The sequence below is a fragment of the Rhinichthys klamathensis genome, unplaced genomic scaffold (genome assembly GCF_029890125.1).
Source record: "Rhinichthys klamathensis goyatoka isolate OS25496 unplaced genomic scaffold, OSU_Roscu_1.1 h1tg000186l_1, whole genome shotgun sequence".
NCBI lineage: Eukaryota > Metazoa > Chordata > Actinopteri > Cypriniformes > Leuciscidae > Rhinichthys > Rhinichthys klamathensis.
Window position 1 is genome coordinate 2,124,624 of NW_026606714.1, and position 18,705 is coordinate 2,143,328.

General features: G+C 38.6%; 2 protein-coding genes across 3 annotated transcripts in view; one reads left to right on the plus strand and one right to left on the minus strand.

Moving 5' to 3' along the window:
- tdo2a (tryptophan 2,3-dioxygenase a) overlaps positions 1-18,705 on the plus strand; it is a 263,007-nt gene that overhangs the window by 42,268 nt on the left and 202,034 nt on the right. The gene's annotated exons all lie outside the window — the stretch shown is intronic.
- Positions 1-18,705, minus strand: part of rnf130 (ring finger protein 130) — a 51,310-nt gene that overhangs the window by 27,990 nt on the left and 4,615 nt on the right. For both annotated transcript variants that reach the window (XM_056261862.1, XM_056261863.1), the window contains exon 3: positions 5,573-5,767. In XM_056261862.1, the coding sequence (XP_056117837.1) occupies positions 5,573-5,767 (195 nt within the window). The remainder of the gene's footprint in view (positions 1-5,572; positions 5,768-18,705) is intronic.

Consider the following 18,705-nt stretch of genomic DNA (forward strand, 5'->3'; position numbering starts at 1 on the left):
CGTGTAAGACAGAGAGCATCCTGATTGGCCTGTTTCAACCAATCACCAGTAAACGCTCCCCGTGACGTAAGCAGACCAACTAATCGATAATGACATTCGTTGACAACGATTTTCATAATCGATTATTATCGATTTTATCGATTAGTTGTTGCAGCCCTAGAATGGTGCCAAATGCGCTGTTTTATTGGTCGGCGCGGCGCTGGTGAGATTAGTCATTTTAATTTAGCCTATTTGTTTCCCTCTGAAAATCCACTTTCATTGAAATCTAGTGGCTTCTTTTTTTTATTGATTCTGCCTATTTTTTTTTTACAAACCAAAATATTTTTAAGGATGGCCTAACTTATAAGCGATTGTTAAATTTAATCAGCGCGATTTACTGCAATGTCAGAACCAGAACAAAGTTGGATGTTTCTTACTTGTTCAGAGGACATTTTCCGGTGAAAATTCTTATGTTGGTCATACTTCCAAAAATAATATTCTGTGATTCTGAATGGCAGTATCCACATCGGCGCGGTGACTGACAGCCTCACAGTCTCCTCAAACATTGTGTTCATCCGCGCTGTGTTGTGTCGAGGGTGTTGAAGTACAACTCACGTAAAGTTGATAATTCCGCGAATGACTGCAATTGCAGATTTCGAACAGAGATGGCGACAAAGAGGAAAAACGCCGGACTGCAGCTTTAAAATGTAAATAATGTTAAAGGGTTAGTTCACCCCAAAATGAAAATTCTGTCAGTAATTACTCACCCTCATGTTGTTCCAACCCCGTAAGACTTTCGTTCATCTTCGGAACACAAATTAAGATACACGCATCACACACATGACCAGAGTCGGCCAATAGTGAGCCTACGTGTGACGTACAACACCGAAGCTTTGCGCAGTTACACTACGCGAAATCTCGAGGCCCCCAGAGTAGGAAATTAATAGTTGAATAAAGTCTTTATTTTTGTTTGTTTTTTGCGCACAAAAAGTATTCTCGTCGCTTGATAAACTTAAAGATAGAGCCACTGTAGTCACTTGGACTATTTTAACGATGTCTTTAACTTTTCTGGGCCTGCAAGTTTCGATCCCTTAGAAGAAGCCTATGGAGGAGTGAGACAGCTCTCAGAATTAATCAAAAATATCTTAATTTGTGTTCCGAAGATGAACGAAAAATCTTACGGGGTTGGAACAACTGAGGGTGAGTAATTACTGACAGAATTTTCATTTTGGGGTGAACTATCCCTTTAATAACTTGTCCTTCATGCATGTAGAAACATTAACTTCTTAAATTAAAAAGTAGAGAAAAAAGTGTGAATGGCCTTACATTGTAATGTGCTGTTTATTCATTATCGACTGTTCCTGCTGTAAAGGTTAAGGCATGCGAATATTGATTTTGTTAAAAGGGAAACTCCCTCAAAGGTGGTCTTAAGCCCTGCACATGCTGGCTGACTCTGACAGTAAAGGTGATGTGATCCTTCAAACCACAGTGACCCAAAAGAGGATGTGGCATTATGAATTTTGATGCACTCTGCATGTGATTTTAAAATATTGGTTTTTAGCTCATTTCAGAGTCTTTTTAAACAGTACTTGAACAGATATTTAAAGGTGTTTATGCTTCTGTACCAACAATGCTCAGAGGAATTAAATAATAATTATTTACAATAACATGGAACTTGCCAGTAAATGCAGAGCAGAGTTAATATATGTATATATATATATATATTATATATAAGCATGCGCTTTTATATCTTGGAAATTAACACATTCACACTTTAGCTTCACACTTCAATCTACATCACTGAAACTAAAACAGATGGATGGTTTGTATGGTCAAAACAGTCCCTGGTTATTCTTTGCATGGCTTACTAGAACTAAATCTCTCCCAAGTTACTTGCTCTTAAAAAGAGTTTGTCAGTTTGCTTGCATCTTTCGTGTTAAAAACACTTCTCCACCCACACACACATGCACATACACAAACCCCAAACTTCCTGTAGATACACAAGATATGTTTATCTAAATGCAGTGATCTGAATTGTGTGACTGAAACCTATATATAAATATAGCGTCTTACATGTATAAAAATCAGATGCACAATTTGTCATGTAGTGCTAGAACAATGAACTCTCTGGATAAGTCGATGCATTGTGATTCTTTTATTTTTATGTTTTTAGTTTTAATTATTTTGATATGTGCTTGTCATTTTTAGTAATTTAGTAGTTATTAGTTATTTTAGTATTTTTCAGTGCTCTGATGTGGCATTTCATTCACATTTTACAAAAGCCAAAGATCTTAACGCTGAATTGGCAGCAAGTTAGTCACCTTAACTATTTAAATTACCTTAGATTTGCTTCCCTACACTCTTGCTGAAAAATTGAGATGCACAGAGAACCCTTGCACAATTGTCTCGGTCATGACTTTTTATGAATCCAAATTTAAACGAATCGTAAGGTACCTCAAGATTCTATCCTTTACAGCTCGTATAAAGAGGTTTGAATCCCATATGTGGCAAGGGAAAAGGACCTTCTGAATAAATCATGCAGTCCTGCTATATTTAAACATCTCATCGATCCCATTCTGATAGCGCTGCCGTGACTCACCATCTCTCCCCTTTCTCCTGTTCCTACGTCGACCCACCCCATCATACGACCAAAGACGCTGCTTAGAAGTCTTAGGTTGATTCCTATGTGCTCTGTGCATCCAAAACTGTTGCATATATGCCAAGCTAGAAGTGTGTGTGTGTGTGTGTGTGTGTGTGTGTGTGTGTGTGTGTGTGTGTGTGTGTGTGTGTGTGTGTATGTGTGTGTGTGTATAGAGAGTGCACCTGCAGAATAGTGACTGCTCTGGCAGATAGATTCGAGTACGCAGTCCTTCATCATGTCCGAATGTCCTCTAAAACCAAACAAACAGTCCCTGTCACACTCTCACAGCAGGTTTACAGCCCTAAGACAAATTATGAAATACCTACACACACAAACAACACTTTCCAAACTCAACAAATGGATGATAACGTTCTAGCCAGCAGACTTGAAAATATAACAATCAGCATTGGTCCTGAATACTCATGGTACTCAAGGCTACTGTTTTGGCTACAACTGAGTCATCCACAAATTAGCTTGTGACACAAAAAAAAAACAAATCCATGAATTAACAAAGAAAAAAAAATAGCTTCTTTACCAATAAAGTTGTGTTATGACCTAACAACAATATTGGGGTTATTAATTTAATATTTGCATGAACAACATAAAATTAATAATTTCCCTATATGCATGTAAAATTTTGTATTTATGTTTTTTTTTTTGTCCTTTCTATTACTACAGGTCACACACCTCGACAACCCACACTTACAGAGAGCAGGCAGCACAGAATGAGTGAGGAAACGTTCACACAGGATGTGTTCTTGCATTCAAAAACAGCTAAACGAAGCACCACATAAATGGAACAGAACACATGGGGTTTGAAATTAGTTTTTTAAATGATCTTAAAAAATAGTCACGATGCAACCGCCACAGACGTAAGTAGGCAGTCAGCATGTGCACGGATAAAAAAACAACAACTTTAAAAACAAAACTGAATAAGTCTTCTTCAAACAGACTAACAAAATGAAAACACAGAATAATAAATAAAAAAATCAACACATTTTGAATAGATAACATAATAAAAGCACTACTAATGACATCACTGTTAGAATTTGCAATACTTAAAATAAATGTTTTAACTGCATACAGTATTACAATAGCTAGACTTGATCCACTGGATTGGACTATAATAGGACTAAACAAAATAATAAAAAAACATGATTAAAGTCACATGCAAGTATTATAAACACTTGCATAATTGATAATAAACAATCCATAATGTATTATGCGTAGCTTGATGTATTGTGGTATAGTTGTATCATGTCCGGTTAGCATCTGTGTGGTCTGTTTAGTAAACACTTAATGGAATGTAATGGGCATTGAAATTACTGTGTCAGCTATTGCTTTCACCAAAATGCTCTTTTTAAAAAAAAAAAAAAAAAAAAGAAGAAGAAAAATAAATAAATAAATAAAAATGCATTATTGCTGAGCACAGCAACGTTTCCCCCCAGACTGTCTGCTGTCCACTGCACAAAACTTTTCTGTGAGTGACAGCTACACACACACACACACACACACACACACACACACACACACACACACACACACACACACACACACACACACACACACACACACACACACACACACACACACACACACACACACACACACACACACACACACACACACACACACACACACACACACACACACACACACACACACACACACACACACACAGAGAGAGAGTTTTAACAAGTTACTTTGACTAGTTTCATTTTACAGTTATCCTTACTGTGCAAATTTTGGAGCTGCAAAATAAAACTGTTTTTCTATTGCACTGACACACACACAAATACACACGCAGGGTCCACACTTATCCTCTCTTTCTCTCTCCCATTTAGTCCTTGGACAATGATTTTTCTAGATAATGTATTTCACTGCATTAAAATATTCTGCAAGCATTAAGCCCCGTTCACACTACAAGCGACTTTGTCGCTGCATGTCGCCAGTGGCTGGCGATGAGGTCGCTAGTGGGAGTTCCCACTACTGGTTGCCTTTATGAATGACATCCAATGATGTGGAGAAGGATCATACGCGTTCCGCTCCTATTGGTTGTCGCTCCAGAAAGTCGCTCCTCATTTGCATAAAGTTAAACAGATCTCAACTTTGTCGCGTCGCCAGACACGCCCCATCCGGTCGCCAACGGTCGCTGTCGCGCGTGTCGCCGGAAATCGCCAGTTCCCCATTGAAATGAATGGTATCGCGTCGCTTGGTCGCGTGTAGTGTGAACGGGGCTTTACAAAGACCTTAATCTAACTGGTCAGAGGCGTCTGTAAATCCACCATGCCCTGTCAAGAAATAACAATTACCACTTCCTGTATTTCTAACTGAGAAAAAAAAAAATGCAGGCAAATATAAATATCCATTTACATATACATTCTGAACAATGTCTGCATGTTAACCGGCATGTAGTGTCAAAATTATTATAACAGGAAGAAGCTTTGAGTTCTGTCAGAAAAAACAGTTAAGTCAGCTGACTGAAGAAGTTACAAACGTCTGCCTAACATCAAAGTAACATGGCTGTGTTTCTCTTAAAGGGGCGCTTGGCAACTCTAGTCATTTCTTCGCTTATTTTCACTTTTGTTGTCGCATGTTTTCTCATCATTTGTTATTATCGGAGCCAGCCAACTTTAGTGTGGACCTATGTCTACCGAGGTGGGTAATGCATCACACACAGTATCATAGAATTATGTCGAATCGCCATAAAGCAGTTTGTGTTTCTCGCTCGTTCTCGCTTCTCACGAGACTTCTATTTCCAACTTTTCGGGACGTTAGTCCCCATGTTGCAAGGTTGGTTTTCCACCTGGGGACGCTGGGGCGAGCGGGGAAAGTCACCATTCTCTCCAGAACAGGTTATTGAACCATTCAAATGATTTCTAAACAGTTTTATTAAGTTGAAATAGTTGCCAAGTGCCCCTTTAATGAGAATACATCAATTATGGAGCTCACCTTCATGAGCCATTGTGACGGTGTCCTCTTTGGTGCTGTTATTGTAGATAATGACGGCCGAGGCATTGAAAGCCACTGCCTTAAGGATCTTCTCCTTGAAGGTGCACTTCCCTCTCTGCATAATGGCCACCCAGTGTGTGGTCTTCGGAGGCACTACAAACCGGGTGTGCGGACAGCAGCCTTGCAAATCCACCGCTAAAAAGAAATTAAGAAAGTTAGAGGGACCCCCTTGATTCCTGTCTTTATTTAAACTTTGTACAGTACACATGCTCCAGCAAAAGTTGTTTTGAGTTTACACAAAAAATACACAAAAACTATGTAATGCTGTATACCACAACTTAAAATTACAGTTCAAAAGTTTGGGTTCAGTAAGATAAAAAAAAAAAACCTTTTATTCAACAAAAACTCATTTATTTGATTAAATGTGGCAGAAAAAGACATTTATAATGTTACAAAACATTTCTATTGTGTAACAACCCATCTAAACAAACAAATGCAGGCTATGCCCTTGTACTCATTTACAAATGAATACATGACACATAATATATATACCAATAATATCTGACTTGCAAAAACTCCTAAAGGAATGTAAAGAAATCAACATTTGAAATCCTAAAGATATCAACAAAGAATCAACTGGATGAACTGAAATGTCAGTAGGATGTGCTTATTATACGCACGCAGCCTCACTTTGCATTTCTAATGAAACACACACTCACCACCATGACATCTGTGGACTGAAAGCATGCCACCACTAAACTCATTAGTAATGTAATAGAGTATGTAGGGGCCGCCTGCCTCCCTATTTCTTATGTGATTGCTCCATTGACACTGGAGGTTATGGAGGCACTCTTATGAGTTGGGCTATGCAAACTAATGCCCTGTCACTTCCAAACACTGACTCATATGTCGAAGCAGCCTGGCCCGCTCTAGAGGAGAGCTGGAACCCCCACAGGGAAGCAGAGCAGGTCACGATAATTGATTGTCTTTAACAGGTAATACGAAGGCTTTTGCTTGTTTCAGCACCAAGCCCACCTCCATAGCAAAACCCACCTGATCCTTCCCTCAAGGCATTCTAGCAAGACTTGTGCACTAAACGCAAAAAAATGCAAAAAGAGAGGTTGTAGAAAGAAATCTCTTTACTATTAGGATCACAGACACACACAGACACACAAAGAAGATGAAGCAAAATCAAATATTCATCAGTTTTCAGCATCAACACTGATATAATGTTGGTGTTTGGGAGTGTGTGTGTTTACTGGGCTGGAGAAGCAACCAACGAGGAGTCCAGAAGCTAATAATGTTGGTCCACAAGCTAATATTGTAGGCCCTATGATCGCCATAATATTAGCATCAGCATGAATGATTCATGCAACTGACCTACAGCTGAGATACTGAGTAGAGCTGAGATAGAGTCGCAATATGAATCCAAACATCACCTGATATTAAACCATAAAAACAGCCTGATGATGCATCATAGATGGACTGAGAGAAAATAACAAATGCTCACAGGTGGAAATTATTTCTACAAAATAACCGTTAACACAATAAAAAGATAAATATAGACCTTCATTTTGGTACTCCTAATTTCATGACTGCGTTTATCAGAATGTGTTTACTTTATTAACTGAAAATGTTTAAATAATTAATGTGCTGTAATTGCAGTTAGTACTGAAAGTCCCTTAAGGTCAAAGTTGGTGTTGCATAGTGCATCTTTGACTTTGCAGCGTTATCAGTTCTGAGGGGGCATATTTGGGTTCGTAAGGAAAGCTGGTGAAATCTGGTCTTCTATTTGAACTTTCTCCAAGTTACGTAAGGTTATATAATGAGCAACTCCATGACATCCCAAAAACTTAGTGATAAAGCAAGAACACGTGAAACAATCGGGACGGTTTAGTTCAACTTTGACATGGAAATATTCAAACTGTGAATTTGTGTGACCTCAGAGAGTTTGAGCACTGAAGTCCATTTCTCTTCTTGTGGAATACAAAAGCCACTTTCCATGGTACAAATTAGGGCATGAAACTCGTTTTAAGACTGGTCAGTGAAAAAGATTTAACCTTTAGAAAATGCTGATCGTCAACCTCAGGAGGTCAAAGAAAAGTATCTTCATTTTTATATTCATTTTTAATGAAGTTTGTAATTTTTGCACGTTTTGCAACCCCTGGACGAAAATGTTGGATTTGTCTAAATTGAAAACCCTAATTTGCATGATTGTTATTTCCTAACAATAACCATTTAAATAAACATCAAAATACCCAAAATTGAATTGATACAATTGATAAAATGTATACCCATGGGTAACAGGTTTAACCAATAAATTAGCCTTAATTAAGCGGTCACAGTTGGGGCTAGCTAACTTAGGACCACACAATGGTTTATAGTTATTTATAATTCCCATAAAATAAATAAACAACTTGTTTGAACATTTTTGCCTTTCAATAACTGTAACATGGTGGAAAGGTAGAGCTTAATAAAGGCAGTCAATCGCATGTTAATAATGATATTACATTGTTAAATTAAATTATTTTTTCTACACAAAAAGAATAACAATTAATTATGACATTGATTATTGGATACAGTCGAAAAGATCAAGACCACTGATGTGAGACAGACAAAAATCCTGTTTAAACTGTATCCAATTTGTTTAAAATGCCAAAACTCTCCATCTGTCAGAGAACCATGTGAGAAATTCATCGGCGTCAATGCCATCCGTTTGGCTGGTCATCATATGGTAATTCAGCAACTCCCACAGAACATAGCGCAGAAAGCACAACCAAATACAATCCAATACAGTATTAAAGCAATAAGCCCCGCAAAGCCGTGTTTTACAGTGAATTTAGAACAGCTAAGGGACGTTGTTAGGCACGACGCTGATATACAAATATAAAATATAAATATGATTATATTTTTATCATATCTTTTTCTCCTTTCCATTTTCTTCAAAAGGGAGTCATCTGCTGGAAGGAAAATCTGATGTAATTTGTGACTTATCCTGTAGACTAATTCATGATCTATTTAGGGCAAAAGTGCAGAAATGTGCACACAAATGTAAATGTAATCTTAATAAGATGTCATGCTGAAGAATTTAGATGGATTAAATTCCATGTCATATGCCATCGAAAGTAGTGAGAATTCCTTGTTAAATTGCTCTTTTCAGTCTTGTTGTCCTTAATACCAGAGACAATTTATATAGAGACATGCCACTTCCTCAATCCTCAATACAACTATATAGGGAAAACCTGTAACGCCAAAGATGGCGGTTGTATGCACATGCCCCGCCCCTCCCGCTGGAAAGCCAATCGTCTGCTTTTAACAGTCAAGCCGGGAAACATGTAAGCCTATCGTCTGGTTCCACTGGCGCATGCGCACAGTTGAGGTTTGCGACAGCGGAGACAAGAACCCTTGCGCATGCGTAGTAAAAGCATAACCTGTGGGGAAAAAGACCTTTTAAACCTTATTTTGGGGCAAAGTCATCAAACTTTTTCAGCGATTTTTATCATATTTTACTGCTGTTTCTATACATGCAGTTTTTATGTCCCGGTGACCAGTGAAAGTGCAGTTCTGACTCTCTGCCCATTCATTTAGATAGGAGCCTGGTCTTGTTAGTCCGAAATAGCTGCCCGGAGGCGTTGCCAAGATGGCGGCCGAGTGGCATGACTTGCCTAAAAGGACTTTGTTAATACACAACCGGGAATTATTTGAATTTAATGACTCAGCGTGTTAGATCTCCCAATGGGTTCAGGCTCAACAAGACTACATATTTTGTTTGATCTTTTAGAAAAGAGAAATGAACAATGCAGTTTTCGTTTTAAATGAAATCATTGCATCATCATCATCATTTAAATGGACTAAATGCAAAAGACTGCAAAGAAGACACATTATGCAAAACAAGAAAACATTCAAATGTATGTTCTCACATGTTCACTCTGCTCTCTAGTAAATTAGAGAGAATTACAAATGCAGAACATGAGTCAAAAGTTACAGTCATCCAAATGCGATCCTGTTATGAAGCTTTGTTGGTATACATCGGAACTCACCATGTAGCTGAAAAATAAACTCATGCAGTTTAAATAAAGAAATTAATATTATAACCAACATCAGAACACAGCACACTTCGAATATTATGATGCAAGATTATCAACTATTCTGGACATAATAATGCCCAACATTTCCAGAGCCGATAACATTGATTCAGAGGCTGATCAAGCAATCTGACACTAGGTCATTTCTGCCAATCATTAGCTGAAACGAACAGATTGTCTGCAACATCACATCGGGATCTTGTCCAATAGCTAGGCAGAGCATAATGTTTTTCACAAATTAAATGCAGTGCCGGAGGACATGTGCTTCCTAGAAATCGCTGTCTCTATTAATTCTAATCAGACGATGTGGAGCATGAGAGTTGATCAGTGTGAGTTTTAAAATCAAATTGATCCTGTGTATCTGGGGCATGTCTGTCATCACCAAGCAGAGGGGACATATCAGCCTTAATTATTATGGGTGAATATTTATAAAGCTATATCAGATACAATTAAGTCAACAACTCAGCCTGTTGTTGTTGACAACAACTAAAATAAAGAGAATAATTATCAAAAATAATTTGATATTTTTGCTATTTTTCTGTGCCCTTGATCTGCACTGCCTTATTATCTTTAAGAATAAAGTGAACATGAAGTTGTTTGTCATCTAAACCAGGGGTCTTCAACAAAGGGTTTGCCTTTAAAAAATATATGTAAATATGAATAGATTAAAATATGAATTGAACAAAAATAAAATATGTTAACTTAGCTAAAACTAAAGGTCAAAGTTTCATTATTTCACTGCTCCACCCACAATAAAATGTACTAGGTAATAATAAAATGTAATGTACAGGTATACAACTCTGTACGGCGCTAATATTAAATACGATTAAATATGTGAATTAGTAGCTATAATTTGTAAAACTGGAATACTGTACATAACATCGACATTTATTGCCAGAATGATATTAAAAGACTGAAAACCGATACTTATAAAGGCTCAACAAGAAAGAAAATAGTTTCAAACATAAAATAAAATGCAAGTATATGCAGAAAACATCTGCCTTCTTTTCAAGACTACACTTTTGTATCTTTGTTTTTGCACCTCTAACATACTCGGCACAACCACGACAGGCATGTGCAAGCTTAGGAATGCTAGTAGATACCATCAGCAGAAGCAACAAAATCCTTCCATCAGACCACCTGCGCTACAACCAGATAAACGTCACAAATGAGCCATATCTCAATGAGGTATCTCTCATATCTCCCTGTGGCAACTTGGTTTGTGCAAACCTGAACAGCTGGCACACAGTTCTTGTGCTGGATCTGAAACTGAGTGTGATATTTGCATCACAAAAAGAAAAAAATTTCAGGTTAATCAACAAAGAGTACTTTTAATCACTTCAACATTACATAAAGCACACTTTAAATTCCAGGAAAACCTTTCAGACAGACCCAGAGTCATTCATCCACAGCAGAACTCCACAATAGAAAGCGCTGTTAGACTCATATGTAGGTCAATCCTGACAGAAGTGCACAATACAAAGTCACATCACATCTACTGTATTTTGTTCTGGCTATCTAGGTGCTAAGAGGTAAAGACATGCTAGAGAGAGGGAGAAAAAAAAAGGGAAGATACTTTACATCCTTAATATATTATACTCACAATTTCTAAAGAGTGAAATCACATTAGATAGAATATATCACAGTTAAGCGAACAAGAGGTGAAAACAAAACTGGCAATTAGGACATTATATTAGGGCTGTGTTGAAAACATACATTTCGCAATTTTAATTGACGCTCGACATTTTGATAAACCAATATCGATTCTTGAATCAATCTTTTAGTCTAAGCTGCTTTCATTTAATACGTGAATAAAATTTCAAAACTGCACAATTTTAAAATTTGAAATGCATAAACTGAAAGGCTTCCCTGTATAGTTTACAGCATTTTTATTGAGAGAGATGTTTTGAGATGAAGCTATCAAAATCTTGAAAAAATGAGCAGTATTCTCTGCTCTCAAACGCTGGGGGCGTGTCTGCTGGCTGCACTGAAACCATGCACGACCACTCGCGGGAAAGCTGCCGACGCTGATATTAGGTGATACTGCTTTCGGGACGGGGAGATGAAGGCCGAGCCAGGAGATAGTCGGTTCGGCCCCATTCACCAGTAACAGCGGATTATCAGTGAATCCCAGTTGTCTCCGACGAAAGTTTATAAAACTATCCGTGTAAAATGATCGCTACAGAGGTGGGTGTTAGCGGTGATCCTCAGCTCTCCATCAAGGTTGGCTCTTCACAAAATTAATCCACCTCTTCTTGATGTGATCGTTTTTAGGTAATTTAAATAAAGACACCGATCTGTTTTGTACATGATCGCATCCAGGTAGTAGCCTACGCATTTCCGTGTCGAAGGCATAGCTAGCTAGCAAACTGTAGGCTGATGTAACTAATAGTCCTGACAGTAACTCGCGATTGAGCGCTAAACTGAAGCGAATGTGCTCTATTGTTAGGGGAGGAGCCAGCCTCAGTGGCCTCAGTGCATCATCAAGTAGGGGCGTGTCCACGAGGTCAGGGGCTCCAGTGCGTCATCGAGCCCCGTTTTAGCCCCGCCCAAAAAATCCGGAAAATAGCAATGGTGAAAAACTGTTTAACGGTCTAACTCCACAATTCAGTAATTCACAGTTCACAGTCTTTGTAATATGTTTTAGCAACACATTTCTAACATTTATAATGGGTTTAGAATTTTTTTTAGAATTGCCTTTACAGGGACTTTAAATGAAAACAGGCATGTTACGGAGTTCAAAAGGTCCTGCATAACAGTAATGACGCCACCGTTGATGACAAATACTTGGCCTGTTATAGTATATTTAATAACTGCTCATCAGCAGAAATTGTTTGATGAGCAGTTTACTACTATATCCAATGAAGTCAGACACACATACTTTAAGTGCTGCTTTGAGCATGATAAGCTAGTAACACCCAAGGGACAAAAACAAAAACATAAAATATGTGCAACCTCCAAGAGTCTTTCCTAGTACTTGCAAAAGCAAATAACCTGTGATTCAGAGCTGAAAAGGGGTGAAAATGTTTCAGGTTCAGCACAACCAATCACTAACATCATTTACCTCGTTTCCACCAAAAAAGAACTGGTTCAGAACTGGTGCTGGTTCAAAGTTGGTTCAACTTGCGGCTCTCAAAATGCTTTGGTGGAAAAGGGGTAATTGAGGCCTTCAAGGGATGATTTTAAGTGCTTCTTTAAAACACACAATCTAAAATGCTATTTCAGAGTTAAGACATTTTCAGAAGAGGCACAAAACCCATTAAGTATTTGTGTGAATATAAACCAAGTTTACAGTAAATCTTTACAAACTACATTCAGACACGACACTAATTTGATTCTCAGCAACTTGTCTCCTAACATTGTGTTCATCTCAAATAATACAACATTACAAATTCACATGCACCCAACACAGAGGAAAATGATGGGTTTTAAGAAAAACACAGGCAATTTGCTTCCTTAACCCTGCTGACCATCTCCAACCTCACTTCATATGACAACACCACCACTGCAATCAATGTCTCAACAATACTGCAGCTCACATTTCCTGCCTGGATCAATTAGAAGCAAATGGCATGTCACATGGTTCCTGTCCGTTCTTTCATCTGTTTCTTTTTACAAATGGATTTTTTTGGATGTTCTTCCTTGGGTAGTAGCAAATCAATGGACTGTTTACACGTCACATGATACTTAAGGAACCTCTCACAAGTAACCTGCAAGTGTTAACTTACAGAGCTATTTCTACCAGATTTAACTAGGGATGCACGATGATATCGGGACAACATCGGTATCGGCCGATAAAAGCTTAAAATGACCATCATCGGCATCGGCCGATATGAATATTTCTGCCGATGAGTCTTGCCGATAGGGTGGCGTGTTTCCTATGCGCACGTGACGACCGTGAACGAAGCATGAGCGCCAGCAACTTAAACTTCCAACTAGGGGTGTGCCGTGCGTCTCACGGTTTTTGATCGTGGACGATTAAAATGTCTCCACGATCTGCTTTTGAAGAAAAATCATAGTATCGTGCATTCTATCAGTTCAATTCTGGCGCCTTCAGTTCATCTCAACATACTGTACAACGCGACGTACATTCACATCACATCACATGTAAACGCAGAGGTAGAGTTACACTCACGGGACACTGCAATTCACAAAAGTTCATTGTTTGCATGTGCGTCAAAGTCTTGCTAGGTAAACATGTCATTCACGTGCTGATGCGCTGTTCTAACATCCGCTTTTCTGAGCGCGTTACACCCGACGCTCACAGGAACTAAAGCTGTCACAGCGCCTGCATACTGGACTAATCTTTCGAGTCTTATTGCGCTGATACTGTCAAATACACACAAGGTTTACATAAACAAAGTTGGTTATGTCTAAAGTGAAAGCAAACAGAGAAAATCTGCTTGTCAAATGCGTGTATATTAGACGCGTCGCGTTACTCGCGTGCAGTTCTTAAAGAGACAGTAATAATATTCTGCCGCTTGTCTTTAAAGAGATACTGCACCCAGAAATAAAAATTCTGTCTATCTAATGTTGTTTCAAACCTGGATTCCTTTCTTTCTTGTGCTTAAATATACTATGGAAGTCACTGGAGTACAGCAACTGTTTGGTTAGCCACATTCTTCCAAATAACTTTTATAATTTCAACAGAAGAAAGAAACTTGAGAGAGTAAATGATGACAATTTAAATTTTTGGGAGAACTATCCCGTTAATGTTAATAAAACAACAAAACACAGAGGAAATCACTCACTGCTCTTGACTGAGAACATTAATATAAGCTTTAATAAGCTTTTTTTGCGCTTAAAAAAAAATACAAATATATCGATATCGGTATCGGCATCGGGCAAAATTAGTTTGAAAATATCGGCATATCGAATATCGGCCAAAATCCTATATCGTGCATCCCTAGATTTAACCCATCAAAACCTGACTTTGTGACCAGTTAATTAACACATGCTGAAACACTTCAATCAAATCGTATAATTGTATGAAACCTGCAGCATTAATATTTTTTATAAATATCCAATATCTGCGACTAGTAGATTTTCTATGGAATACAACTCAAGCCTCTATCTTTCTCCTATTACAGTCTCTTCAACATGAAATTAAATATATTAAAAAGGTCAAATAAAAACATGAGAATGAAGCAAGTACAGAAAGTAACTAACTATTTAAACTAAATATTTTAATTAACTCAAATTAAATCAATTAGCCTACTTGATAAAGATGGACCATTGAGTTACTTAGCCATTGGCCACCTTGTCATGTGCAGGACCAGGAGTGAATCTAATTAGCCCTTATGTTAGGGCCATTTGCTACCATTTGGGCTTGTTCAAGTATCATAAATCGCTTCACACTTGGAATCATGCTACAGGATGTTTATCACCACAAATATTCATCACCTCTCACTGGCCACAGTCTTGATTGAAGCTGCTATCTCTTTGGCTTGATGGTTCATGTCTGATTGGGGGCTTTGCTGGACTGACAATTATTGGACTCAAGTTACCTCTGCATATTGGCAGGTGATTTTCTGTCTCACTACCCATTAGCTGAGTGTGGTTTGTTTTGTTTCCAGACCCCTAATGATGGCAGCAGCTGGTGGAGAAACTGAGAGTATTGAGTGAAAGACCCACAAAACCCTGCACACCTTCTGTCTTTTTCTCATTCTCTCCCTTTCTATAGGATGACCTAAAAGCAAGAGAATCTTTTTGTGCTCACCACCTTGTTTAGACTGATGAGCCACTGGTAAGCTATCTGAGAAGCAGGAGGAGAGATAGACAGAGGTCAGGCAAATACACTGAGGTCTCCTGAGGAAATATAATCTTGAAGCAGTCAAACAGGAAGCAATGAGCTGCTTGTTTTTTTCTGTGTGAGACAGGCTCACTGAGGCATAAGGTGACTTCACTTAGCCTAGTAGTTTTTCAAAGGCAGAAATACTGCACAATCTTATGGTCTGTTTAGTGCTGAAGCTCAAATGTTGATGGTGATGATGAGTGATTTGACACTTATCAAGGTTCAATAACTGCTTTCAACAGCCTGTTCTTGTATTGCTTATAAGTATAATGATAGTTAATAGGGATGGATCGATTGACAATATCTGTCTTAGTCCTGTGATCTGCCGAACATTCTTAAATGTAGGGCTAGTATTGTTTTTAATTGTAGCATTGTTTTTAATTGTAGCATGCCTATTTACTGCATTTGCAATCATGGAGAGGGATCGTGCTACAACTAAAGCAATTAGCATTTTGCGAAATGTAACGCGTTGCGTTCATATTCTGGGCTCATCTGATTTTTTATACATAGTATGGTTTATTAATATGATGTGTACTGAGTTTGGTCTTTTAATACTGTCTTAGTGCAGTAAGCCACGTTAAACGTTTTAGAATGTCCCCTTTGTACAGCAGGCGCCAATGGCCGAAACAAAGTGCGCAATTCAGATTCTGATTCTGACTGCAGTTGAGCAGAAGTCGACATTCGATTCAACTGAATTAGCAATTGATCTTATAATAGCGGGCGAAGCAAGCACATTTCGCAAAATGCTAATTGCTTCAGTTGTAGCACGATCCTGTGATTGATACTGTGAAGCAGCTTTGATGCAATCTGTATTGTGAAAAGCACTATATAAATATATTTGACTTGACTTGATTGACGATCCCTCTCCATGATTGCAAATGCAGTAAATAGGCAGGTTACTTCCGTGTACGCACAAATGACTTCCTTTTACACTGAAAAGCCTTCCTTTTACACAGAAAAGCCTTCCGTTTGCACTGAAAAGTTCACGCACATCCACATATGAAATCGCATATACATATACAACTAAAGCATGCATCCACGTTTTATTTTGTATGTATGCGCGAGTGTTTTATGGATGTGTATGTGCGCATCGGGTTTATATATATGTGCGAGTGTTTATAGGTGTATATGCATGGAAGTGTATATGTATATGCGAGTGTTTATAGGTGTATATGCATGGAAGTGTATATGTATATGCGAGTGTTTATAGGTGTGTCTGCGTGCAGCGAGTGTATATGTATGTGCGAGTGTTTATAGGTGTATATGCATGGAAGTTTATATGTATATGTGAGTATTTATAGGTGTATGCGTGCGTCAAGTTTATATGTATTTGCAAGTTATTCACAAGTGTACATGCATTCATTACTAACATAATATATATTGGTATGGATTTCATATTAGTGTGCATGTGTATTTCATATTTGTATTTTGAACATCCAATAATAGTATACATGTATGAATGCGAAGTAATTTATAGGTGTATGCACGTGTTATGTATGTATTGATAAGCGAAGTTTGATTTAAAATCCTACGTGGTGCCTCATAAAAAAATAACTGCTTTACATGAAAATGTGATCTGTAAAATCATCATACAGATAGACTTGTCATATCGTTGAAAAGGTCTCAACTAGCAGAATACAACAAGAATGTTTGTTTCAGTTAGAGACTAAACTATACCATGTATTTGTATGAAAAACCACTGCCGATGGAAGTTTAAAATTTGTAACTTTGTGAAACAAACATTAGTAAACCATAGTAGATCTCATATCTTTATTGAGAGCCAGGTCTCAAATGAGCACAAACACAACATAAGAATGCGTAGATCACGGAGTGACATTACATGCTGGTTGGCTAAATCTATAGGACTTCCGGGATCCGATCGACTTACAGCTGGAGTGCACTTGGATTGATTTGATCACTCAGATTATGTTTTGATTTACAGTGCATCATATAATAGGAGCGGACAGCTGAAACAGCGCTGGAAGATCATCACTTATCAACCAGGATCTATTGTATTGTTCCGAATACAAGACGATCCTGATTATAAGACATTACCCATCTGATCCATATGAAAGTTTTTTCCTTAGGCCAATCACGTAGCGCTTAAAGTCCCTGTAAAGGCAATTTCAAAAAAAAATTCTAAACACATTATAAATGTTAGAAATGTGTTGCTAAAACATATTACAAAGACTGTGAACTGTGAGGTACTGATTTGTGGAGTTAGACCGTTGAACAGTTTTTCACCATTGCTATTTTCCGGATTTTCTGGGCGGGGCTAAAACAGGGCTCGATGACGCACTGGAGCCCTTGAGCTCCTGGACACGCCCCTACTTGATGACGCACTGTAGCCGCTGAGGCTGGCCGCTCCTAACAATATAGAGCACATTCACATCAGTTTGCCGCTCAATCGCGAGTTACTGTCAGCACTATTATTAGTAACACAGCCTACAGATTGCTAGCTAGCTATGCCTTCGTCACGGAAATGCGTAGGCCTACTACCTGGATGCGATCACCGGATCACGTACAAAACAGATCGGTGTCCTTATTTAAATTTCCGAAAAACGATTACATCAAGAAGAAGTGGATTAATTTTGTGAAGAGCCACCTTGATGGAGAGCTGAGGATCACCGCCAACACCCGCCTCTGTAAGTGATCATTTTACACGGGATAGTTTTATAAACTTTCGTCGGAGATAACTGTCAGGGATTCACTGATAATCCGCTGTTACTGGTGAATGGGCCGAACCGACTCCCGCCTGGCCTTCATCCTCCCGTCGCGCCGACAACTGGTGTCATCGGCAGTGCGTGCCCACTGCCCACCGTGCGAGCATCTATTCCGGCTGTAGAGTTGAGTGTGGCGAGTCGACGGCAGCTTTCCCGCGAGTGGGCGTGGTTTCAGCGCAGCCAGTGGACACGCCTCCAGCGTTTGAGAGCAGAGACTACTGCTCATTTCTTCAAGATTTTGATAGCTTATTTTATGTACTTGCTGGCTTTTTTTATCATTCAAATTTGGCTGGGTGACTAATAACTAATTTTTCTGTGGTGTGACAAACTCAAAACACATACTTAATTTTGACTTTACAGGGACTTTAAAGACAGCATGTTTCTCCCTGAAGTCGGAAGGCAAACGCTGGGCAAGACTTGTTCTCCAGCGTAATGCTAATCCCATTACGCCGCATCAAAGCGTCCGCTTCGGCCATTTCTTTCTTTGGCAACGCACTGACACACACGCCCACCAATCTCCTCGAAGCGGCC